At 44.1% G+C, this 25722-nt stretch overlaps 1 protein-coding gene across 1 annotated transcript in view; it reads left to right on the top strand.

Annotated features, from left to right (window-relative positions):
- Positions 1-25722, top strand: part of PDE1C (phosphodiesterase 1C) — a 257158-nt gene that overhangs the window by 188195 nt on the left and 43241 nt on the right. The window contains exons 11-15 of the mRNA XM_084859810.1: positions 746-866; positions 4129-4210; positions 13806-13926; positions 15464-15639; positions 20086-20385. Of these exons, the coding sequence (XP_084715936.1) occupies positions 746-866; positions 4129-4210; positions 13806-13926; positions 15464-15639; positions 20086-20385 (800 nt within the window). The remainder of the gene's footprint in view (positions 1-745; positions 867-4128; positions 4211-13805; positions 13927-15463; positions 15640-20085; positions 20386-25722) is intronic.

The following is a 25722-nucleotide window of genomic DNA, read 5'->3' on the forward strand; positions in this document are numbered from 1 at the left end:
CAGCTCTGGATTAGAACTAAGAGCTTCCAGGTAGAAAAGAAGGCTTTTTGTGTTCCTTCTAGCAATTCATTTGCTCCTTTCTTCCTCTTGGTGGTTTTTGATTGTTCTTGGGGAAATTGGGGGGTGGGACGGGGCTTTGTTAAGGAAAGAGCTTAATGGCAGCTACCCACACTGTCTTAAAGAGGTACGACACCCATGCTAAGATCTATGAACTAGATTTCATGTGTTGGGGAGCATTACCTTTTTGATGTAGAATTTATATTCCTGTCAGGACAGTGGAAGAGGCTGTAGCTCAGTGGTAGAGCACCTGCTTTGCATGTGGAAGGTCCGAGGTTCAATCCCCAACATCTCCAGGTAGGGCTAGGAAAGAATCCTGCCTGGAACTTTGGAGACCTTGTGCCAGTCAGTCAGTTCTTGTATGGTAAAGTAGGGGAGTCGTATTTCCCAAGCTCATCAGGTGTCCCCAGATAAGATAAATAGCAGCTGGTATTCTCTCAGGGACTGAGGGTTTGCTAATGGTCTAAATGACTTGAGACCAACCTTGTACCCCACTTTATACACTAGGCTACAGATATTATGAGTGATTTCACCTCAGGAATCCCTATGGGAACCAAATGCTGTTAAATATTGCAAACAAACTCAGTCTATAAGCTGAAGGTTAGAGTAGCCTCATTTCCTTTCTTAGCTGTCTCTTTCCTGTCTAATGATGCAGACAATTAAATTGTACCACTGGTTGGGTTTGCAGAATCGACAAACCAAAAGCCTTATCACTGATGTTGCATACAGCTGACATCAGTCATCCTGCCAAGGCATGGGACCTCCATCATCGCTGGACCATGTCGTTGCTTGAGGAGTTTTTCAGACAGGTAACTTGAAAAACTCATTTTGGACTTTTAGTGACAGAATGATAAAGAAGTTGAACAAAGAAGGAGGCGGTGAGATGCTTCAAAGCAGTCTTAAATGCTTCTTTGTAGAAACAAGACAAACCCTAGGGGGAATAAGGAAAAGTAGTTTGGGGTGTATCTTGTGTGTGTGTGTGTGTGTGTGTGTGTGCGCGCATGTGAGCATGCTTTCCATTTATTTGAACAATACCCCACTTCTATATTTACATGTACAGTAGCTTGTATGATATATTGATTACTGCCTTCATTGAATCACCACAGATTTTTCTGTATGATAGATCAGGTAATCAGTAAATACAACAATGAAAAAAGATTTAAAGTAAGCCCCACTGAACCTATTGGGACTTACCTCTGAGTTGACATGTATAGGATTGCACCATTGGTGGTTACTTCTGCAATGACTTCTAATATGACATATATGAATTATCTTGTGGACATTTCAAACACATTCCTAGCCTGCAAAACCCATCAACACTGGTTAAACTTCAAACTTATCTTCCTAAGGGCCTGTTTATTCCAGTTATCCAGAGCTTACAAGCACTGGACTCATATTGACCTCACTGACATGTTTATGAGGTGTTTCAAAGTTGAAGCAAGTTGGCTCGAGTCATCCCTATCATCCCATGATAAGCAATCTGTATAAGTTATCTCAAGTGGGTGGTACCTACTTAGTTTCATTTGCTATTTATTTCTAAAACATGTTAATCACAGTGTGCCAGAAAACTAGCACAATAAAAAAATAGAAGGCAAGTGTACAGATAACAAGCACGGGGAGGTAGAGAAATTTTTACTCTGGGCCTGAATGCTAAGAGGGAAGTGGCCTGGTGGGTCACCGTGAGAAACTGATCTCAAAATTGCAACACCACTGCAGAGAATGCCCTCTGTGAGCTCAGTAAGACATCATTTCCTGTAGAGAAGGAACCCAGTTGAAGGCTGTCTGGCAGATATGTAAAAAATAGGGAGGTTAATAGAGAGGAGACATTCCTTCAGATATGCTGAGCTGATTTATTTATTTATTCAGAGCATTTTTACCACTCTCTTCAGCCAAAAAAAGGCTCCCAGAGTGGCTTACAAAGGCTAATATTAAGTCAGTCCCTGCCCTCAGGCATACAATCTAAGACACAGCACAAAAGGAAAAGCAGTTGGGAGGGAGGAGGGGAAAGAAAGCAGATACATTGCTGACCAGTGTATTGGGCCAGGTTGGTCTCCCCCTTGTCGTGTTGTTCTTCCTGGGAGGCCCGAGGTGCAGCCTCCCAGTGGCCCTCAGTTCTCTGGAGGATGGATGAGGCCAGAGTCTGCAGACCCAGAGAGCTGTCAGCTGGAGCTGCGTGCTCTTTCTAGCAGGGAGGGGTGGAGCGAGCTCCCTGCAGCTCCTCCTCTCTGGCTGATGTATAGGACCAGGTTGGTCTCCCCCTTGTCGTCTTGTTCTTCCTGGGAGGCAGGAGGTGCAGCCTCCCAGCAGCCCTCAGTTCTCTGGCTGATGGATGAGGCCAGAGTCTGATGATGTTTAGGGCTTGTCATAATTAATGCTTCCAATGGGGCCTGACAGCAGACAGTCAGACAGGGCAAGTGGGCCAGTGTAGGAATATTATGTTCCATGCAGTTAGTCCAGTCAGTAAATGGCCTGCCTTGTTCTGCACTATTAGCTTCTGGACCATCTTCCAAGAGTAAACCTCACAAACAGGGTATTACAGTAATCAATACAAGATGGCACCAATTCAACAGTGGTCAGTCTCCATCACAGTACCATGGAAAAATCTAAATACCACTGGAGTGACCTGAGACAGTCAGCAAGAGAATGTGACAGAAACGGTAAAGAACGTCCCATTTGTGCAGAATGGATAACAGTCCTTGAAAATTGATTAGATGAACAAGGCCCTGTTGCTGACCCAAGCATAAAGGAACAGGGAAATAGTTCTTTGCAGCAGCCCATCTAGTTCTCTTATTCAGGATTTAAGAGCCCATTCATCTAGATGAAAATATCCATTCAATTATGCAGACCTGTATGGCAGATAATTTGTATACAGCCTGACTGATCATCAGCTGTCATGCAGATGTTATAGATAATGGGCTTACCTTGGCTATACCATTACATTGATGGCATGGCTCTCCTGCTTGATGCTAGCAGGAGAACAATAAGGCCCTGAGTGCTGGCAGTCTGAGCTGTAGCTCTTTAATTACATATTTTCATGGATTATTTTAGCAGATAGATGATTTAAGCCATCTACTATGTTTCAGTTTAGACAGTGGGGCTGGGGAAATGGACCTTTGAGATGCTTTTGCAAACATATATGCATGAGGCTAAAATAATTTAATGCTACCAAACTAAAATTCAATAGGTCAAACCAGAAACAACATTCACAAAAAGGTTTTCCTTGTTATACTGCAGAGAGCTTCCTCTCCTCTCCTCTGTTGCCCTGACAAGCAGCAGATGACCACATCAAGACTTAAAGAGCAGTGGCCTTTGGGACTTGTGGTCTTCCCAAAAGCTATTGCAAAAAGTAGACAGGTGGTTGTTCTTATTTTCCTAGTCAGTTGGCAACTCTGACTATCACAGCAGAATGTGATGTGAAATAGTGATCTGGGACAAAGCTCAAAAATACGGTGCCATAGAAGACATGTGTGGATTACACAATCTTAGGGATGTTGGAGAAATTTCTTTGGGGGAGGAGTTCAAAGAGTTTTCCTAAGCTCAGCCCTCTGGACTTCACTTTGTTTTTTTGGAGAGTTTTTGCAATTTTCGCAAATTTCTGAGCAATCTGAGTAAATGCTACACAGAATGTCGGGGGCCCTGGTGAATGGGGTGTGCTGTGGTGCAGGAGGGTCCCTGAAAATCGGGTGTGGCCACCTTCTGCAAGTAGGCTCCTTCTATCTATGGATCCCACCCGAGGGATATTTTTTTCTGGTCTGTTGGCGACATGGAAGGAGAGATGGTACTGGAACAGGGAGGGGGATAAATCTGCTGATCTTAAGGGGAAAGAGTCAAAAGTCTCACTGGGCATGTCTAAAGTTCTCTGGATTGTGGCATACACAAGCAAACGCAAAAAAATTCACAGTCAGACTGTACTGCTTTTTTCTGCATTCAGTGGTAAGGTTGCAGTACATCAGGAATTAATCCTGTGTGAGTCCCACTCATATAAGTGGAAAGTGCATGAGAACACAGCTTAAACCCTTTACATTCTTGCTGTATTCTAACCTGCTTTTGTTCTTTCTCTTGATTCCTCAGGGTGACAAAGAAGCAGAACTCGGGCTTCCTTTCTCCCCTTTGTGTGATCGTAAATCCACTATGGTTCCTCAGTCTCAAATAGGTAGGTACAGCCAGCGAGGCTACATTTCTGAAGTGGGGGAGGGGAGTGTTTCTTGGCAGGAATACAATTGCCCAAGAGGTGTTATTTTACATAAACTAAAAATAGAGGAATAATATCTCAATGATAGTTATTTCCCTCAAATGAGTAAGCATTCTGAACCAAACCGCTATTATGTCTTTGCTCGTTTAAAAGGGCAGTTCTAAAATGTAACTGAATTAATTCTACAGCACCAAACAGAGTGCCTGCCATTCTGATAACCACTTCTATAGTCACTCTGAATTAGACATAATATGATGGAATTTGGTGTATTACATATAATGGGTAGCCCAGTCCTATACTGCAGCTAAAGCAGCATTCTATATTACGCACAAAGCTCTTCCCCACCTTCTTTTCAAAGCACTTCAGAGCCCCTCAACTGCTCTGTTTTCCGGGTGCAGCATTGCATTATTGTTACAGAGGCAGGGCCACCTTGAAGGCCACATGTGGTCTTGCCACTCTCAGTCGCCATCCCCTATCTACCCAGAAAAAGCTTTGTGTGGCACAGGGGAGCCATGCAAGCCCTTTAGCATACATCTGGTGCAGCATGTGGCAGGGCCGGATCATGTCCATTTCTCATTGTACAAGGTGGAACTATACTATACCTGTCTTGAGTCCCTGGAGAGCTGCTGCCAGGCAGGGCGGAAAGTACAAGGTTGGCTGGACTAATTTGTTAGACGGCAGCCCCTTATAACCACGAAGGATGGAAATTTAGCCCTTGGTTTTGTTTTTCTGGACAGCGCTTCAGACAGCATTTGACCTTTAATACAAAGGCTCTTATTCATTGCACAAATAATTGAAGAATTAATGGTGAATTACACTGTTAGCAAAAATAATTATAGCAAACAAAGCAAGCACTCAGTCAGTACTAATGACTGATTTATACAGTCCTCCACTGTTCAGCATTTTATTTAATTTCTGCAAGTTTATTGCATCTCACTGGTGTTAATAATTACATTCGCTCTGTAAATCTCATGCTCTTAACATTCTAAAATTTTCATTTCTCAGCCTGCTACTCAATGGGCCACTGCTTAATATCTTCATATAGTGCTTCTGTGATTAAATCAAGAACTATCATATATTTATTTTCCTTTCCTATGCAGAGATGTAAGGTTTTTCTCAAAGATGGTGTCAAAAGACAATAGGAGAATATTCCATTATGTTCTCCTTATATGATTGGTAGCAATTTTCTAGTGAAGTGTAGTTGATTCATTTTCTTACAAGAACTACCATACAGTCATAAATTGTGGGCTGAGGATTATCTACAGTGATGAAATAAGTGTAAGTGACAAGTAGAAGGAAATTGGGTGTTGGATGTGAGTGGGATAATAATGCTGTTACCACCACTGACACTATCAGAGTGGCACCACAAAATACCTCCTCTTACTTCACTTGCAGTTCTCAGTCTGTTAGAGCTGTTAGAGTTGTTCAAATTTATCTGTATTACAGTCTTGTCTCCAACTTCTTGGCAAAAAATTATCTCAACCGAATCTAATGTGGAGTAAACTAAATGACTCCTTTCAGTGAAGCAGAGCCAGTCAAGCGTTTGTGGAATGTATAACTGGTGCATTTTGAAAAGCAAAATGTGAGGTCTAAAGTCAGGGCAGAAGGTGCACAGATTGGGTGGTGGTGGTGGTGGTAAGATGTTTGGAAATTGAGCCAAAATATAATCTGCTGGAACTCACAAAGATTCAATTTTGAACTTGCAAAGGGAAATTTTGATTTAGATTTTGCTTGGCTTGCTGGAGTGGTACATATTCTTTCCTGACTTTCCCATTAGCTCTCTCTAATGTTCCCCAAGCTATCTCCTATGTTCTGAGAAATGTGTTCAAGGATTTAGGATTCAGGGATGTTGATGACATGCTGATAACATTTTTTTAAAACAACAACAACAACAAAAGAGGACCTTGTTATTGAGGTGTTTTTTTTGATGATGAAAAGTTTTCAGTAAAGGTCAGAATAATAATTCCTTAGTGTGTTGTATTCTGGGTGAAATGAATCAATTTAAATGCCTATGCCTGTTTCTGTTCTAAGTGTTTTGCCATGAGTCCAGTGCTGATATCTGAAAGCCAGTCGGCTTTCTCATCATTCAGACCAAATTGCAGTAGAATGCCAAGCCAAAAAATTTCTGTTACTCAACAGGAGGTTTAGAAGATGTAAAAGCTTTTCCTTCTGTCTGAGGCTGTAGGAGGCTGGTTTGATTGGAGATTTTGCTCCTTGTTGTCATCAGTGCCTCTTTCTGCTGATTAGTGTAGTGACATGCTTTCATTTTTGCCCTTTGCCTGGCAAGGAGGAAACCCCACAATTTCATAACATACTGGGCAAATATTGACGATCAGATGGAAATGTCTGAACCTGCTGTGTATTAAATAGCAGGCCTGTGGATTCCTTTTGAATGTTGGACAGAAAGTTATATCCTAGGTGCTCCCAAAACCACACCATTGGCCACCCACAGTGTTTTATGGGCCATTATGTGCTCTCCGCTCTCAGCTTTAAAACTTCTGGCTGCTGCTGACAGCAATGGTCTTTCCCCTCATTATGCATTCCTTTAAGTGCTTGAGTTTGTTCCCACTCTGGAATGGAGAGAGGGGTGGCTTGCTGCTTCCATTTTAAGTCTCATCAGCTGAGTAATTGTAACACTGAGATGGGGAAAAGATGATCTCATAGGAGCTCTTGTAGAGCAAGGGTGGGCAGAAAGTAGATCTCCAGATGTTTTGGACTTTGACTCTCAGCATTCCTGATCATTGACCATACTGGCAGGGGTGTCTAAGAGTTGAAATCCAAAACATCTGGAGATCTAACTTCTACCTACCTCTGGGGCAGTGAAATCAGGAAGACAGTTTGTGGACCACTTGTTGTGGTTTTTGCAGTTTGTTGCTGTTTGGGCCTGTATCCTTTTGGCTTCAGTCACAGGTTGACTGTCCCATAAAGCAAAGAAGATGGGATTTGCTGATTCCTTTCGGACATCTCAACTGCCTAGCTGAAATAACCAGTGGAGGGCTCAGGCATTACTCATAGGGATGTCAGAGGAATTTGAGTGGGGGTGGTGGAGCCCAACAAGCTCTTGTCAGCTCAGCCCCCCGGACTCCTTTCTGTCTTCTGAGTTGGACCAGCTGGCAGAATTTCCATAATTTTTATTTTTTTTTGCGTAAAAGAACATTTGCACACATTTTGGCTGCAAATTTGCACAATCTGTGCAACTTTCAGCTGTTAATTGTGCAAATGTGAGCAAACTACAGCCAGAATTTGTGCAAATTATGCAAAATTGAACAATTTGTGGCCATAATTTGTGCAAATCTCTATTTGCGCAAATTATGGCTGAGGCAGAAAAAATCAGGAAAACTGCTCAGCTCACAAAAGCAAGCTGAGTTGGGCACCCCGTGGAAGTCCAGCGAGCCCCAAAAGGACCAGATTTCCTGGTGGTGGACATCCCTAATTATTCAAGAGTAGAGAGCCATGTAGACAGGTGCCTGGTTGTGAGCCAAAAATGATGAGTTTGGGAGAGGGAGTGAAACCTGTTTTAGATAGGGTTATACTTCCCCTGAACAAATATGCAACTTAGGGCTATTCCTGGACCTAGCACTATCCCCAGATGTAGAGGTGGCAGCAGTAGCAAGGAGTGCCTTTTACCTGCATGGGCTGGTTTGCCAGCTGTAACTTTTCACAGAGAAGATAGAACTCACATTCATGCTCTTGTTATAGAATCATAGAATCATAGAATAGTAGGGTTGGAAGGGGCCTACAAGGCCATCGAGTCCAATCCCCTGCTCAATGCAGGAATCCAAGTCAGAGCATCCCTGACAGATGGCTGTTCAGCCTCATCTGGAATGCCTCCAGTGTGGGAGAGCCCACCACCTCCCCAGGTAATTGGTTCCATTGTCGTATTGCTCTTACAGTCAGGAAGTTTTTCCTGATGTTCAGCCGGAATCTGGCTTCCTGTAACTTGAGCCCATTATTCCATGTCCTGCACTCTGGGATGATCAAGAAGAGATCCTGGCCTTCTTATCTGTGACAACCTTTCAAGTACTTGAAGAGTGCTATCATATCTCCCCTCAGTCTTCTCTTCTCAAGGCTAAACATGCCCAGTTCTTTCCATCTCTCTTCATAGGGCTTTGTTTCCAGCCCCCTGATTATCTTTGTTGCCCTCCTCTGAACCCTCTCCACTTTGTGTACATCCTTCTTAAAGTGTGGTGCCCAGAACTGGACACAGTACTCCAGATGAGGCCTAACCAGTGCTGAGTAGAGGGGAACTAGTATTTCCCGGGATTTGGAAGCGATGCTTCTATGAATGCAGCCCAAAAGAGCATTGGCCTTTTTTGCAGCCACATCACATTGTTGGCTCATATTCAGCTTGTGATCGACAACCATTCCAAGATCCTTCTCGCCTGTAGTGTGGTTGAGCCATGTATCCCCCATCTTGTAACTGTGCATTTGGTTTCTTTTTCCTAGGTGCAGAACTTGGCATTTGTCCCTATTAAATGCCATTCTGTTGTTTTCTGCCCAGAGCTCCAGTCTATCCAGATCACTTTGAATTTTGTTTCTGTCTTCCAAAGTATTAGCTATCCCACCCAATTTGGTGTCATCTGCAAATTTGATCAGCATTCCCTGCACCTCCTCCTCCAAGTCATTAATAAAAATGTTGAAGAGCACTGGGCCCAGGACTGAGCCCTGCGGTACCCCACTCATTACCTCTCCCCAGTTTGAGAAGTTCCCATTGATAAGCACTCTTTGAGTCCGATTCTGTAGCCAACTGTGGATCCACCGGATCGTTGTTTCATCTAGCCCACTTTGAGCTAGTTTGCTCATCAGGATATAATGGGGCACTTTGTCGAAAGCTTTGCTGAAGTCGAGGTATATGATGTCTACAGTATTCCCACGGTCTACAAGGGAGGTTACTTGATCAAAAAATGAGATCAGATTTGTCTGGCAGGACTTGTTTTTGACAAATCCATGTTGGCTTCGAGTAATCACAGCATTGTTGTCAAGGTGCTTCCAGATGGATTGCTTTATGATCTGCTCCAGAATTTTCCCAGGGATTGATGTCAGACTGACTGGTCTGTAGTTCCCAGGTTCCTCCTTTTTACCCTTTTTGAAGATAGGGACAACGTTAGCCCTCCTCCAGTCATCTGGCACTTCCCCCGTCCTCCATGATTTCTCAAAGGAAATAGACAGCGGTTCTGAGAGTTCTTCTGCCAGTTCCTTTATTACTCGAGGATGCAGTTCATCTGGCCCTGGAGATTTGAACTCATTCAAAGTAATTAGGTGTTTCTTGACCATATGCCTATCGATCTCAAACTGCAATCCTGTCCCTTCAGCCTGTACTTCGCCTTTGCCAGGGGGGTCATAGACCCTCTTTTGGGAGAAGACTGAGCCAATGTAGGAATTGAGCACCTCTGCCTTTTCTTTGTCATCTGTTATCATTTTGCCATCCTTATTTAATAGCTGAACCACCATTTCTTTCCTCTTTTACTTTTACTATGCCTTTTACTGTGCCTTTTACTATGCACGTAGCTGAAGAAAGCCTTTTTGTTGTTTTTAACATCCCTTGCTAACCTCAGCTCATTCTCAGCTTTAGCCTTCCTGATGCCATCCCTGCAATTCTGTGCTATCTGCCTGTACTCTTCCATTGTTACTTGGCCTTCTTTCCACTTCCTATATGTGTCCTTTTTTGTTTTCAGGTCATCCCTAAGCTTTTTGTGAAGCCACATTGGCTTCTTCTGTTGTCTTCCACCTTTTGTTCTTGTAGGAATTGTTTGTGATTGTGCCTTGAGAATTTCCTTTTTTAAAAGCTCCCACCCATCTTGGACTCCTTTTCTCGTTAGCGTCGCTTGCCATGGGACCTTACTGATCATTGTTCTGAGTTTATTAAAATCAGCTTTCCTAAAATCCAGGGTACGCGTTTGACTACACTCAGCTTTTGCTTCCCTTAGAACCAAGAACTCAAGTACAACATGGTCGCTTTCCCCTAGAGTTCCTGTAACTGCTACTTTATCCACTAAGTAATCTCTGTTGGTTAGGATCAAGTCAAGGATAGCCGATCCTCTAGTTCCTTCCTCGACTTTCTGTAGGAGGAAGTTATCCGCCACACATCAGGAACTTCCTGGAGGGGCCTTGTTACCTCTAGGCAGAATTACTGCAATGCTTTCTATGTTGATCTGCCCCTAAAAACAGTTCAGGAACTACAGTTCGTCCAAAATGCATCCACTAGACCACACAGTGATTGGAACATACAACTTCAGTCCTGTTCCAGCTACACTGGTTGCTTATTTGCTTCTGGGCTCCATCTGAACTGCTGGTGTTAATTTTTCAAGCACTTAAGAACCACCACCTCTCCTCTGAACTTGCTCAGGCATTCAGATCAATTTGGGAGGCACTCCACTCTGCCCTATTTTGTGTGGTTAGAGTGAAAAACGTCAGGGCCAAGGGGCAAATTCAGGCCAACTGGGGTCTCAATCTACCCCACTGAGTTCCCCAGATGCCCACACCCCCTTTTCCCAACTGCTGATTGTTTGGTAGTTTCATGGCTTTTACAAGTTTTTCCCCATTCTAAGAGGTTGAAATGCGTCTCCTAAGGCTTGGTTACTGGCTGTAAGAGCTTTAAACTAAAGTACACTGGTATTTTTTTTTAGTATTTTGGTCCTAAACCTTTTGTTTTCGGCCGTGCTTCATTTTGCCTTTGGCTGTGCCCACCACTGGAATGTGGTTCCTGAGAGCTTCTCCACAATTGAATTTGGCCCTTAGGCTGAAAGAGGTTCAACATCCCTGGGTTAGAGGGGTGGATGGGTACAAGGGACAGGCCCATGGGTTTTTCTTTGTTTGCTTCTAGACATGCATGGAATACCTTTTTATATTTCAGAAAATTTTAATGTCTTATGGTCTACTAGGGATGTACAAATCCCTTACCTTGTTCCGGTGGTGGCATCTGCTGGAGGGCGGGAGGCACTCCGTCCCTCTCCCCAGAATCCTCCCCGACTGGCTCTGCTCCGTGGCGACTCCGCAGAGCTGCCGGCCGGGGCCGCCCGCAGTCAGACATCCAGCCACTGGGCTGCTCAGGGATGCAAATGGCGGCCGCCGTAGCAGCCACCATTTGTGTCTGTGTCTTTAGTTGTGATAGGCTACGTAAATATATACATAGCCTATCATGGCTAAAGGCACGGATGCAAATGGTGGCTGCTACACCATTTGCGCCCCTATCTTTTGCCGTGATAGGTTACGTAAATATATACATAGCCTATCATGGCTAAAGACATGGCTGCAAATGGTGGCTACGCCATTTGCATCCCTTCCCTGAGCCGTGATAGGCTACATAGATACTTACGTAGCCTATCACGGCTTGCCAGGGATGCAAATGGTGGCCGGCATAGTGGCCGCCATTTGCGGCCGCAGCCTGGCAGCAGGTGGAGCTGCTGGAGCTGCCACCAGAACCACCGCTGGAGCCGCCGCCGGAGCCGCCGCTGCCACCACCGGAGCTGCAGCCAGGTAGGCTCCATTTCGCGGGGCTTTTGCGGGGTGGTGGGGCGGGTTGCTCCGTTCCGCCATGGATTCCATGGGGCCGAATTCACTGGAATTCGGCCTCCCTGGGATCCATGGCGGAATTCTCTGACATCCCTATGGTCTACTGCTTTTAAGATTTGCTTTGCTTATAACAGATATGCCATCTTATTGGTGCTATTTTATGCTTTTAGGGTTTGTTTTGCTGGTTTCTGGTGTATTTATGGTGGTTTTGTTTATACATTTTGTAAGCTGCTTCTGTAAAAGTGGGAATAATAATAGTAGTAATAATGATGATGATGATGATGATGATGGGTATTTATGGCTTCCTTTTTTGAGTCCCTGAATGGTAGGTAGCCCAATAATCCTATTACAGCTGCCATGTAAGGATTTAAGCTCCCCTTTGTCCATACTCATTGCACATTGTGCATGGAAATCCTGTTTAAAATATTCTGTGTGCCTCATGCAGTCCTTGACATGTTTACGCAGAAGTAAGTTATATTATGCTCAAGGGGACTTGGGGTCAGTTCTAGTCCTGGCTTTCTCATCATGAGTAGGGATATATGAACGTTTTGTTCTTGTTCGCAGATCATGCGAACATATCCCATTTGCAACCCGAAATGCAAACAGGAGCACAATTCTTGGAAACGTTATGCAATTTCTCAAGCTTGCATTCATGTTTGACAGTGCACACGTCCACAAGTGCACACTTCCAAAAATGTGCATTCAGCCCCCCGCCCCATTTTCATGCTTTAGCCTATGGAAGGAAAGTGTGTATTTGGGGATGTGCTTGGAAAAGCACACATTTTTCATGGCCAAAAATGAACACTTTTCCTGTTTGGAAAAAAAAAAGACGTCGCTCATGTTCGGGAACAAAAATGAGGTGAGAGGAGCATCGAGGTGGACAACAGAGATGAGCAGGAGCATTGCTCATTTTCCCATCCCTAATCATGGGTATACCTGTATGTTTCCCATATTTCCAAACATGTGGTTATTTCATTAACATATTACATTTTTTAGGTGTATGCTCTAAAAACCATAGCTGTACACCTAAAAACGTAATGTGTGAAATGGCCTTTAGCGTCTGCTGAATGAGTACTCCTTCAGATATGTGACCGCCCTTTGAGATTGTGAAATGCAGAGAGAAATGGGGAAATGAGGCTGCCAGTACAGGCTTTATTACACAGATGATCAACAATCCATGGAATGTGGCTTGGGAACCACTGCTGAGTCTAAATAGTTCTGATTACTCTCATTTCTTGATAGAAAAGCAAAGTTATAATGAATCCTAGGTGATCGGAAGTGGGCTCTGTGTCTCATGCAAACTAAATTAAATAAGTGGATTATGTGAAATCATAATTACATTTGACATTAGCGGCCATATTTTTAACGATGGTGCTTCTCATTTCAGTAACATAGTACCCAATTTCTTTAATTTTCTCTACAAATGGTGGATAATGCATGAAAATGGGTTTCCAATTTTACTGCTTTGAAATATGCACTGTATACCACAAGATACTTTTGATATTAAGCATTTCTTAGTAGCTGCTTTTTGCTATTATATTATTCATCCAAAACAACCTAATAACTGAACATCAAATTTGATTTACAGAAAATACATGAAATTACCTCTGATAATTTCCCAGTAAATCAGATGCAAAGTTTAGAATGAGAAAGTTCAAGGGAATCTATGTGCCACTTCTCTTTGCACATCCTTGACTATGAAGTCTTATTATGGCTTTATTATTACAGTGCTTCCTTAGATTTCAACCTCCAAGTTGGGTCATCACCAGCTGTACTAAAAAATTGGCTCAGATTCCCACAAAACCCACACAAAACAAGATTAGTCCCACCTGCCTTATGCTGAGTTGCTTGCAACACTTTATTTCATCATTTAAAGAAGTACTGTACAATGAGATGGTAACACCTATTACCAGATGCACATCCCCTCTGACTGCATTCTATATGTTTGCTGCAGGTATTTGTCTATTTATCTGTTTTGATAAATATATTGACCTCCATGTTGACCTCCCCTTCCACATTTGGTTCTACTATGTGTCTTTTTCAGGTTTTATTGATTTCATTGTGGAGCCCACTTTCACTGTGCTGACTGACATGACAGAGAAGATTGTAACACCTCTCATTGAGGAAGCCTCCCACTCTGGCATGTCAGGGTTTAGGCGGTCCAGGTCAGTATGTATGTTCATTTTGCAATGGGAGCTCAGCTCCAGATTTAAACAGAATTCTCTGATTTGTACTCAGTGGTTATAATTTGGAGCCCCGTGTGCACAGGAAATTCTCTCCTATAGGAAGGGCATGAATAATGTAGAATGTTCATGCCATATCCCAAAGTTTATCTTCTTGTGGAAGAAGCCCTTACACAGGGGTCCACAATATGCAGCATGAGGGCAGCATGCTCTAGAGGCACCATGGCCTCTAGAGCAAGCCCTACCACTGCCCCTACTGCTACATTGTTGAAAAAAAAAACAAGAAAAAAATGCAAATGCAAAAAAATGCGGCAGCAAGAAAAAAATGGCGGTCAGTGGCAAATCATGACAGGAGTAAATTTGTCCCTTTTTGGCCTCTGCTGTGGTTTGCCGCTAAAATCCAGCAGCAAACAGCCAATTTTTTTCTCACTGCCATGCTGCCAAATTTCAACAGCGTGGCAGTGTCAACAAGAATGTGGCCCTTGAGGGGTGGGTCCGGAGGCTGTAAATTGGCAGTTGCCCACCCCTGCCTAACACACATGGAGCTCCACAGAACCTTTCATTTATAGTTACTATGGTTAGCAATCTGTGTCTGATTCTCTTTCTGGGCAGAGGAGGAAGAACATAGCGATGCTTGATAGGCCATGAAATGTAGTTCATTATCATTAGTTCATATATTGTGCTGATAACCTAGTTGTATTTGGAGTAAATTCAGGAGATAAATTAAGAGATATTCATATAACATATGGCCCAATAGGTGGCTTATCCAACTAGAAGGTTGGATAAAATTAGAAGGATACACTAAAGTCCCCTATATTTTGAGCATTATCCAGCTGTTGTATACAGTGGTCAACTCATGTTTGGTAGTGACTAAGACATTATGCCAACTGAGAGAGATAATATGACTGTTAAATGGATAATATTAGGTAGAAGAACAATACCTTAGTCTGATTGTGATCAATTCTTCTGCACAATTTCCCACACAATATACATATTATCTACTTTAGATATTGCAGGCCCACTGCATACAATATGGTTGGACTTGTAAAGCAGACATTGGATTTGGAATGATGGCAGATTCATATGACCTACCTAGTGTCTCTAGAAATGGGCTGGAGGAATCCAGATCGCCATTGCTCATGATGAAATGGTTATCTGACTGTCTCTTCACTACAAACATCAGTTAATGAGGCGTCCATGTTCCATGTCTGAACCAACTCAGTTCTTGCTTGGAAATTGCCCAACAGTGGGGAACAGACTCAGGACCCAGGTAGATCTGATGCTCCAAAGAGTTCAGGTTTTTCACAAAGCGACAGGCATCTTCTCAGCCCAGAACAGGTAGGCTTAAATCAAATAAGGTTGGAATACAGCCCAGAGTGAGAAGATGGATAGCAATCCTCAAAGGCCGAAAGGCAAGACAGGCCAAGCTAGACATTTCATTCATTCAATACCTTTAGTATCTACATTCTGGGTCTTGCTGTAAAAAAATAATGACTCCTGTTATATTATGCAATCCTAGTCTGAATAGCATCAGCCCCTCAGAAGTTAAAAGATCAAGTGTCAAGAGCACTGGATCAGAAGGAAGTGCCTCACTCAACTGTTCCATACTCACTGTGGACTTCAAATGTTTTAAAACCACCTGGACTGAGGTGGTGCAACAAAACCGAGAGAAGTGGAAAGCACAAGCAACCAAAGGTAATAACAAGAGAATTCATTAATTATAACAAGCAAAATACCCATCATTATGATGGGTGATGTATGTGTGTGTGTGTAGAGGAAGGCTTCCATATGGCAAAGGCCCTTGGGTATTTAGAGCATATCTTCTGTGCACTTTGTGCACAGAGACATTTGCACCCCATTGTGGAATCCCAGTCAGAGGCCAGGTCAGTGAGCCAGGGTCAGGGAGGAGGGGAGGTTTTGTTTACAGTTCACTCCAAATGCAGTACTTTAGTTGAATGGCAACAATTTACCTACATGGGGAAAAATACAGAGGGAAACCAAAAATACTCAGGGAAACCATAGGGTGGCGATTTCATCTACTATGACTGAAGCCTGCTCCTAGCTTCATGAACCCATCCTGGGCTTTATTTCTTGGTCACACTAGAGTGTCACAGAATGCTGGGAAATGGCTTTTTTGTGTGAATGAAAACCAGTAATTAAAAAAGAAGTTCTTCCTACCTTCTCTCATTCAAGTTAATTTTCTATGCAGCATCCTGACTTAAGCGTACTTTTTTTGTTTTGCTTTGTTACCACTCCAGGGTAAACTGAGGACAGTAAGCCAAGTGAGAAGATATATCAAGAGGCAGGGAGCACAGTGGCAGCACTGCTGAAGGGAAAGGAGGGTGGACAAAATAGAAACCTAGCAAGACAGCAAGGTGAAGAAAAGGAGGCTGTAGGAAAAGTTCACACAAGGTCTCATGACAGTAAAGCTACATGCAGTTGGGAAGATGGGGTGTGACTCAAGTATGTGGTGGGGGGCGGGTACCAAGGGGCGGGTACCAAGTGGGTAGCTAAAGCAGCAGAACAATGAGCTGTATGATTGGTGGTAGAGGCAATAATTGAATAAGTGAATCTACAGGAAAATTGGGCTGGGACAAAACATCACATAGACCACACTTCCCAAATCTGGTTCCCTGCAGATGTTTTGCCTTTCAACTCCCATCAGCCCCAGCTAGCATGACCAGTAGTCAGGAATGCTAGAAGTTATAGTCTGAAACCTCTGGAGGGCATCGGGATGGGGAAGGCTGACATAGACTATAGGGAAAGGAGTGGATGTAAATAGTCCTCCACAAAGAAAACAGAACTCTTCTGTAGGGATTATGAGAAATTCTTTTCAGTTTGTTCGATCAGGATTTACCCAATTCTAGGGATGTACGAAAATCACTTACCTTTCGGGGATTATGCTGATGGCGCGGGGGGAGGCGTTCCGTCCCTCCCCCCAGAATCCTCGCTGGGGGGGAGGCGCTCCGTTCCTCCCCCCCCCGGAATCCTGGCCGGCCGGCTGTGCTCTGCAGCGATTCTGTGGAACCGCCGGCCGGCTCTGTCAGCAGCCGGTCATCCGGACGCTGGCTAGCAGGGACGCAAATGGCGGCGGCCATAGCCGCCATTTGCATCCCTGCAGTCAACCGTGATAGGCTACGTAAATCTTTACGTAGCCTATCACAGCTGACTTAAAAAAACAACAACGCGCATACGCAAATGGCGGCGCCCATGGCTGCTGCCATTTGCGTTCCTTATTTTGGCACGTCTTAGTCTACGTAAACATTTACGTAGACTAAGATGGCGAAAATAAGGGGAATGCAAATAGCTAATTAGCCTTACGCTAATTGCGTTCCCCTTATTTTTGCTGTCTTAGTCTACATAAATGTTTACGTAGACTAAGACGTGCCAAAATAAGGAACGCAAATGGCGGCGGCCATGGGCGCCGCCATTTGCGTACGCACGTTGTTGTTTTTTTAAGTCAGCCGTGATAGGCTATGTAAAGATTTACGTAGCCTATCACGGTGTTTTTTTAAAATCTAGCCGTGATAGGCTACGTAAATCTTTACATAGCCTATCACGTTTTGTTTTGTTTTTTTAAACCTGGAAATGGCAGCGGCGGCGGCCAGTTGGAAGACCGGCCGCCGCAGCCACTGCTGCTGCACTGCCGCCGGAGCCCCCGCCGGAGCTGCCGCCGCCAGGAAGATCCGCCCCAGGTAAGTCCCGTCCCGGGGGGGGCGTGGCGGGGGGGTGGCGGGCCATTCCGCCACCGATTTTGGGGGGCCGAATGTGCTGGCATTCGGCCTCCCCGAGATCTGTGGCGGAACTTTCGTACATCCCTACCCAATTCACACCTTCCAGACTGAACATGGACTCAGATGCAATCTGCAGTTGAAGTCCATACATTTCCAAGATTGCAATGTGATTCATGGACCAAATAAATTCTGTTTGACAGCATGTGTACTTTTGAAAAATACTCATGAAAAGAATGCACACTTTTGAAAAAATATGCACAAATACACTTCAATCAGTGGGCGAAGAATGCATACATTTCAAAGATGCACATAATTGATGTGTACACTTGGAAAAATATGCATGAAAATACACACAGATTTTCACATGAAAAGAAAAAAACAAAGCTTGCAATCAGATACAAACTAGAATAAGAATGAGCTTTGAGATGGAATTCGGAGAACCTTGGTGAGCTTGAGTTTTGCTTATCTGCACATCACTACTCTTCTGGGGCTCCGGCTGGCTTTTCCAGAATTGGTTATGTTACTCAAGTGAGTGCCTTGTGGTGCCCACATCGCTCCAGATTAATAAACCTAACCCACTTTCAATCAACCAGTTTTGCCACCAACACAGGCTTCTATCCGTTTTTAAAAATATATAATTAATTTAATTTATTTTATATTCTCATGCATGTGAAATATATATATATATATATATATATATATATATATATATATATACACACACACACATACACACACACACACACACACACACACACAAACTAGGACAGGAGATACCCAGAATAATGCATGTGTGCATAAAGTGCCAGTCTCAGTGCTTCTGGTTTATAAAATGAGTAATGTTTTACAGATTGTCTTCCAAATTCTTTCCAGAATGTAGAAATTCTAGAAAACTTCAAGACTGCCTTCTAAATGCTTCCTAGACTGTCTCCTTAATCTGCTACATATATGTGCCTTGCTTTAGTTTATGCACTTCTTGCATTGTATCTGTAACCCAGCTGGAGTCTGAATTGTGCTCGGTCGGTCTGTGCTGAGCTGATTCTAGGTGTATAGAAGTATTGCTTGGTGTTGGGAAGCTTGTAAGTACATGAAATAGCTGTACACCTTAGATCAGGGATAGGAAACCTCTGGCCTACAGGGCCTCCCCACTGTACGCTAGTGAGGAGGGAAACCCCTGCTGTTATTTCCAGTCACTGACAGGAGATAGCAGTGGGGATCCCCCTACAGTGAAGAATCAGACTGAGGCCTGGTTCACATGTCACAATGAGTGGGATGAATGGGAGCAATTGAGTGCACCGCCTCTGGTGCACTTGTCACTTCTGCTTTCAATTAATAACCTATGATTGCCCCGTTCGTAAGTCATTAGTGTGATATGCAAACCTGGACACTCTTGGTTGTTTAGGGGTTAAACAACCCAGAGTTAACCCACAATTCATTGTCAGGTTAACTCTGGGTTGTTTAACCCCTAAACATCCCAGAGCATCCAGGTTTGGATATCACACTAACAACTTACGAACAGGACAATTGTAGGTTGTTAATTGAAAGCGGAAGCGATGAGTGCATTGGTGACAGTGCGGTCACTCGCTCCCACTAGATTTGGGGAACTTGTGGGTTAAGTAACACATGAATTGCCATTACATATGAACCAGGTCTAAGAGTAAAGGTTATGACATTGCTTGGGCTGAGGGGAATGCGATTCTTCTGGGAAACAAAGTGTGCGCTCTCCACACAACTTGTTTCATAGCTGAATCACTGGGAATGTAGCTGCTGCTTCCAGGGTGCAGCCCCCATTGGGCCTCCCAACCCTCCACAGTTGCCCACCTCTGTTATAGATGGTGATGATGATTATACAATAAATGCTGGAGTACACAACTTGAGACATTTCTGAACATAAGAAGAATTCTGCTGGATCAGACCAAGGATTCATGTATGGTCCAGGATCCAACAATGTCCAGCCAGATGCTTTTGGAAAGCTCACAAGGAGGCCGGATGGCAATAGCCCTCCCCTGGCATATGTCTCCAGCATCTGGCATTCAGCGTCTGAATGTGGAGGTTCCACTTAGCTGTCATGAGTAACTGCCATTCATAGACATCCTCCATGAATTGCATGTATCCAAATCAGCTATGCACGCTACATATTGTAAAAAAAGATGAATGACTTGCATAATTCAGCTGTAGGGGCTAATTTACACAGGCATGATCCTCATGGGACCTCTAATTCCAGGCAAGCAAGAACAAGATTACAGTTCACTATGAGTGCCATTTGTTACCATTCTTTGAAGGCCCAAGATGGGGACCTGCATCCTGAAACTAAAAATGAGATGAGAGAGGCCTTTCTGGTAAATCCATTAATTGATTTTCTTTTTCCCTCCTGTTCATTTTGTCCTTGCTCTTGCTGAGGATGCAGAAGAAAAAGCGAAGAAAGAAACAGAGGAGAATTCTCAACAGGGTACAGATGACAAGAAAACAGAGGAGAATGAAGGAAAAAAGCCAACTGAGGAAACCACTGCCACCAAGTCAGAGAAGAGTAAAGAAGGGAATTCGGGAGAGAGCAAGAGCACAGAAGCCAGTAAGAGTAATGTAAATGGGACTCGTCAGACTGGTGGTAGCAAACATGATGCTTCTCAAGGGAAAACTGTAACTCAGGTGGAAAAGGAGACAGAGTCCAATCCTATAGCAGGAGACCAGAAGCGGCATGTACAGAATGGTAAGTCCTCGTATGGGCTCATGAAGAGGTAAATTTACTGCCACGCTCATTTGACAGTTCTGGAGCTGGTGGATGGTTCCATAGATCAGGTGCATATACTTAGCCCCAAATCTCTTTTAAAGCTTTCCAACACAGACACACACACACACACACACACTAAGGCAGCCTCCCCCAACTTGGTGCCCTCCAGATGTTTTGGACTTCAGCTCCCATCAGCCCCAGCCAGCATGGCCAATGGTCAGGAATGTTGGGAGTTGTAGAACAAAACATCTGGAAGGTACCAGGCTGGGCAAAGCTGCACTACGGTAAGAGCAGCTGTATTTTTTGTTCCATTTTTTCTGTTGTAATTGCAAATGTTAATGGCTCTCAGTACAAATTAATTAATGGTAGACTGTAATGAGAAACTGTCTTCAGTTGGATATTTGTGTTAATTTAAAAGTACTTTAAAAATATTGGGATTAAGTGCACTTTGCTGCCAGTGATAGCTCTCTTCTGCTGTCTCATTCACTGGGGCACCAATTTATAGTGGCTTGCATAGTTATAGAAGCAGTGAATTTTAATGTGGTGATACACAACATTAATCTCCTTAGATGCATCACACTTTTCTTTGTTGGACTTCTACTATCTGGGGATAGTTTCATCATTTCTTTCCAGAGTTCATTATGTTCATCATTCTACCATGCAGCTAGCAACAAGGAAGAACAGCTATTATAGATCCCTAAAGCCACCCTATTCATTAAGAAATTCAATTCTGTGGAAGTTGTTCAGACCAAAATACCCTCCTTGCCGTAGTCTGAAGTGTGTTTTAGCAAAAGCTTCTGTGTCTTTTCAGAAAAGACACAATGTGAGTTTATAATCCTTCATGATCTTTGACCTCTTGCAGTCTTTTGTCTTCTCTTGGTGAAGGAAAATATTAATATCTCATTAATGTTGGTACTTCTAATTAACCAAAACCATGAAGGAAACACTGAGCTAGAGTTGGCAAATTATCAGTTTTGCAAGTTGATCTTCACTGAAGCATCAGGACTATTTGCTCTTCAGAAAAGGGTACCATAATCTCAGCATGGTCCTTTTCCTATCTGAAGTAATTTCAAGACTGGAGCACAAATGGATGCAATTTTAAGTCTTAAGCTCCAGTCTTTAAATTACATTAAATGTGGAGGGATATGGATTTGACACTTTCACACTACCAGGCTCCAACTTTTATAGGTTGTCTGCATACTTCTGTTGCCACAAAAACTGTGCTGTGCATTTCCCCAATCCACTTTTCAGGGCAGTAGGTGTGCTTTTGGAAGGGGGGCAAAAAATTTTCCAGAGAAGGAAACATCCCACATGTTAACCTTGTTTGCTGCCTTTCCCCCCATGTGTTGCAGTTTCATCACCATTGTTTTAGGATCATCTCCTTCTGGGCATTGATAACATGGAAGTTATGAGAGAACTGAACAGTACCCAAAACAGATCCAAAAACTCTCAAGATGCTGGAAAAAATAGTTCTATTCTTTAAGAAGCCCAATGTGTTTCCACCCAATGTATTATTAATTGCCTCCCTCAGGGAGATTCTTAAAAAAGCTTTCAGAGAACTCTTGTCAAGGTTGTCTCATAGATCTGAAGAAAGATAACCAACCAAAATTGACTACGTGACAATGACATGCAAGCAATGCAGGGTGAGGGCAATGATGCATGGATCAGCATTACTCTCACTCTTAATGGAAAACAGACAAACAAACAAAAACCTTTCTGCCATGTTTCAGCAGTGCCCAGAACTTGCTGAAAGGAATGCATTTTTTTGCCACTACCAAAAAATTTAATTAAAAGGACCCATCCTTGCAGCTCAGCTCTTGTTTTTATAGTGAATTACATTTACTTCTTTGGTGAATTGTAGTTAATTTTATACTGAAAAATAGCGTGTTTTATAGATATTTGTGAATTGGAACATTGGCAATGATCTATATTGGCCGAGGCTCCAATTCACTAGTGTGTTCTGAAGGTTCACATCTGCATTCCCTATTCAGGACTTCCTGTTATTACTGACACTTGTGATTAGCTTCACAAATGTACAAAACGCTTTTTGAACTGTAACTGAAACAAACCTTAGTTGAGCCTATTCAGGACTTCCTGTTATTACTGACAACAGTAATAACTACTGTGGATGGCTAGTACTGTGAATAGGCTCAACTAAGGTTTGTTTCAGTTACAGTTCAAAAAGCATTTTGTACATTTGTGAAGCTAATCACAAGTGTCTCATCCCATCATACACTGAGAAAGGCAGCCAGCTCTGGCTGGTGCGCTTATCCAGCAGCCTTCCAGTGATGGCGCACACAGTTAGCTGGATCAAGAACCATGCACACAAAGGGTGCAGCATATACATTATCTGGATCTTTGATTTGGGGCTGTGTGTTCAGCTGCTGATGTCTATCACACCAAAGGAAGGATTGCCAGTTTCGACAGTGCTGATTATCTGCTTGGGGAGGACAACTGAAACAAGGCCCCTACTTCCCCCTCTCAACAGGAGGAGAGGGAAAGTTGGGCACATGGGTTGGATCCAGATTTAGGTGCATGGAACTGGGCTGGTGGAAGTGGGCTTCCATGTCCCCTCTTCCCCATGGCAGCCCCTCCAGCTTCTTCAAAATGCTACACAGAGGGTTAGGACCCTGCTGAAAGGGGCAGGCAGTGTTGTCCAGGGCTGAAGGGGAATGGGAGTCCCCGAAAATTGGGCAGAGGTACTTTCCATGAATGTTGCTCTGTTCACGGATGCTGCCGCCACCCGATTTTGTGGGATCCCCGTTCCCCCGTCACCCTAGACTACCCCATTGAGCAGGGTTCCTGACCCTCTGTGTAGCATTTTCAGGGCAGGGAAGTCCACTTCCTTCAGCCCAGTTGCACACATGTATGTTTGGATCCAAACCCATGAGTTGAAGCTACTTTGGGCAAATTGTGGTTTGGTGTTGCACCTGAACAAGCGGTGGTGCAAGATGTCCTGCAACGCTGCTGCCCCCGTGCCTCACTCTGAGAGGTCCTTCCTCATAGCGAGCCATTGTGGGTAAGGTGGCCGTGGAAACTGCCTGTGCCATCTTGGCATAGGTAGCCTCCAGGGCCACCTTGTCCACAAAGCCTCAGTCTGCAGAAGGACCCCTCAGAGTGAGGCATTTGGGCCTGCCAGACTCTCTGGAGAGATGTGCTGGCCACTTTTCTGCGGTCACATGCTTAAATCCTCAGGGCGACCCCTCAGACTGGGGCATCAGGCAGGCAGCTGCTCCAGAGAGCTGTGCAAGCTGGTCTCCTGCTGCAGCATTTGCCTCAGTGGGAGAATGCCTACCCACCATGGTGTCTCATGAGATGACAGTGGGGGCCCTCCTGGAGGTGGGAGGACACAATCTGCCACTCCTCCTCATCTGCCATCTGAGGTGGTAGATTTACTCCACCTCATGGGAAGGCCAATCCTGATCATGATTTGGGACACTGCTTGAAGGCAATTATTTGGGATACAAAGAAGAGAAACGAGTTCTCAGGATGCAAAACTAATTTTATTTTTCCTATAATAAATGGGTTTCCTGTAATAACATTATTTTTGCATCCTGAGAACTCATTTCTCTTCTTTGTGATCTACTTTGGATGCTCACCTCCTTCTGTTTTCTTGATTATTTGGGATAGAATCTGGGGGATCTCAGGGAATGGGGGGAAGAGGGAAACTGGACAAACCATGGTTTGCCTGTATGTCTGGAATGCCAGTCATGGTTTGGCATCTAAGTTATGCTTAACCCAAACTGTCATTTGGCATAACATCTCAGCTTATGCCCTTCCCCTCTCTCTTTCTTGTATGTATATCTTTCTACCGATAGGTGGTTAGGTAGATAGATGTAGATAAACTATAGCGAAATTCACTGAGAGTTCATTTTGGTCAAATTTCTATAGACTCCAAATATTGTTCCTGTCAAAAAACTTTGCATTCATAAACGCTGCCCATCCATCCATCCATCCATCCATCCATCATCTATATATCTATCATCTCCTCCTGTGTATTTACATCATGTCCCCCAGAGTATGCCATTTACAGAGCCGACTGAGTCAAGTTATGAACTCAGTACACATCTTCAATCTACTATTACTTACTTTTACTTCATCTAGATATAATTAGTCGAATTGCTTTTAACTGTAGACTTACCTATCTCTTTGGGAGATGTGTGGTATTATGAAGGCCTGGCAGTATTATATAGTGTTTGCTCTGATTAGATCTACACAAGACACTTATTTTAGTTTAAACCAGTTGAACTGTCTCAACATCCCTCAATCCTGGGAATTATAGTGTGTAAAGGGTGCTAAGAGATCTGTGTGACAAATCCCTAGCCTTGGTTACAGAATTACAGTTCCTTGAGTTCTGTAGAGACAAGAATTTATAGGGCTCAGGTGAAATGTCCTTGTCTCTCCCCCATGCTTTTTCAGTCCCATTCACAGGCTGCAAAAGTGTGTGTGTGGGGGGAGCATTTAGGAAATTATTTTGGAAGTGGGGGCGTGATGTGAAATTTACTGATGCTACCAGAAAGCAGCAGTGTGCTTTCTGGTAGCTGCCACCAGCTGCCATGTTTACTTCCCACGATAGTATAGATGTGACTTCTGAAACATCAACCCAGACAACAGACACCACAGGGCCTCTGTATTGTACACAGGGCATTTTGGGGGATAGAACTATATCAATTTTAAATTTGGGGAAGGTTTAGGGATGTTGCGAGCGCCCGGCAGGATCCAGGAATCCAGCGGACCCCCTTCCTCCGCCCCCTGGACCCCAACTCACTGAGCCATGGGGTGCTGATAGACCCAGTCACTGAGCACCCTGGGGATTGGCAAGCATCTGGGAGCAGCCCGCCTTCATTGCGAGCTGCCACCGTTGTGCGTAAAATGGCATCTCGGCCTCCTCTGGGAAGAGGGTGAGCCTCAATTGTGTGCACAGTGGTGACCCCCAGAGTCCCCGTCACTGCGCGCCAACCACCCGCTGCCTCCTCCTTGCAAGGAGGAGACAGTGAGCATTTGGTGCGTGGTGACGGGGACTCCTCAAACTGTGCACTCTCCCCTTCTTGCAAGGAGGGGAGACAGTGCAGTTGGTGGGTGACTCCTGCCTCCACTGCCTGACTCAAGCCTTCACAGGGTCCTTGCAAGGAAGAAACCCGTGAAAGCTTGACAGGCAGCAAAGGCCGGGCGGGGTTGCCTGCCAACTGCATGCTGTCACCTCCTTGCAAGGAGGGGAGGGCATGCATTACCTTCTGAGAAGACCCCACCCAAGCCCCCATTATTGTGGATAATGGTGGCTCGAAGGCAGACAGCCCTGTGGCTTTGCCAGGGACT

The sequence above is a fragment of the Heloderma suspectum genome, chromosome 5, assembly GCF_057233095.1.
Source record: "Heloderma suspectum isolate Gila_16-S chromosome 5, 16-S_ref, whole genome shotgun sequence".
NCBI classification, from domain to species: Eukaryota; Metazoa; Chordata; class Lepidosauria; order Squamata; family Helodermatidae; genus Heloderma; species Heloderma suspectum.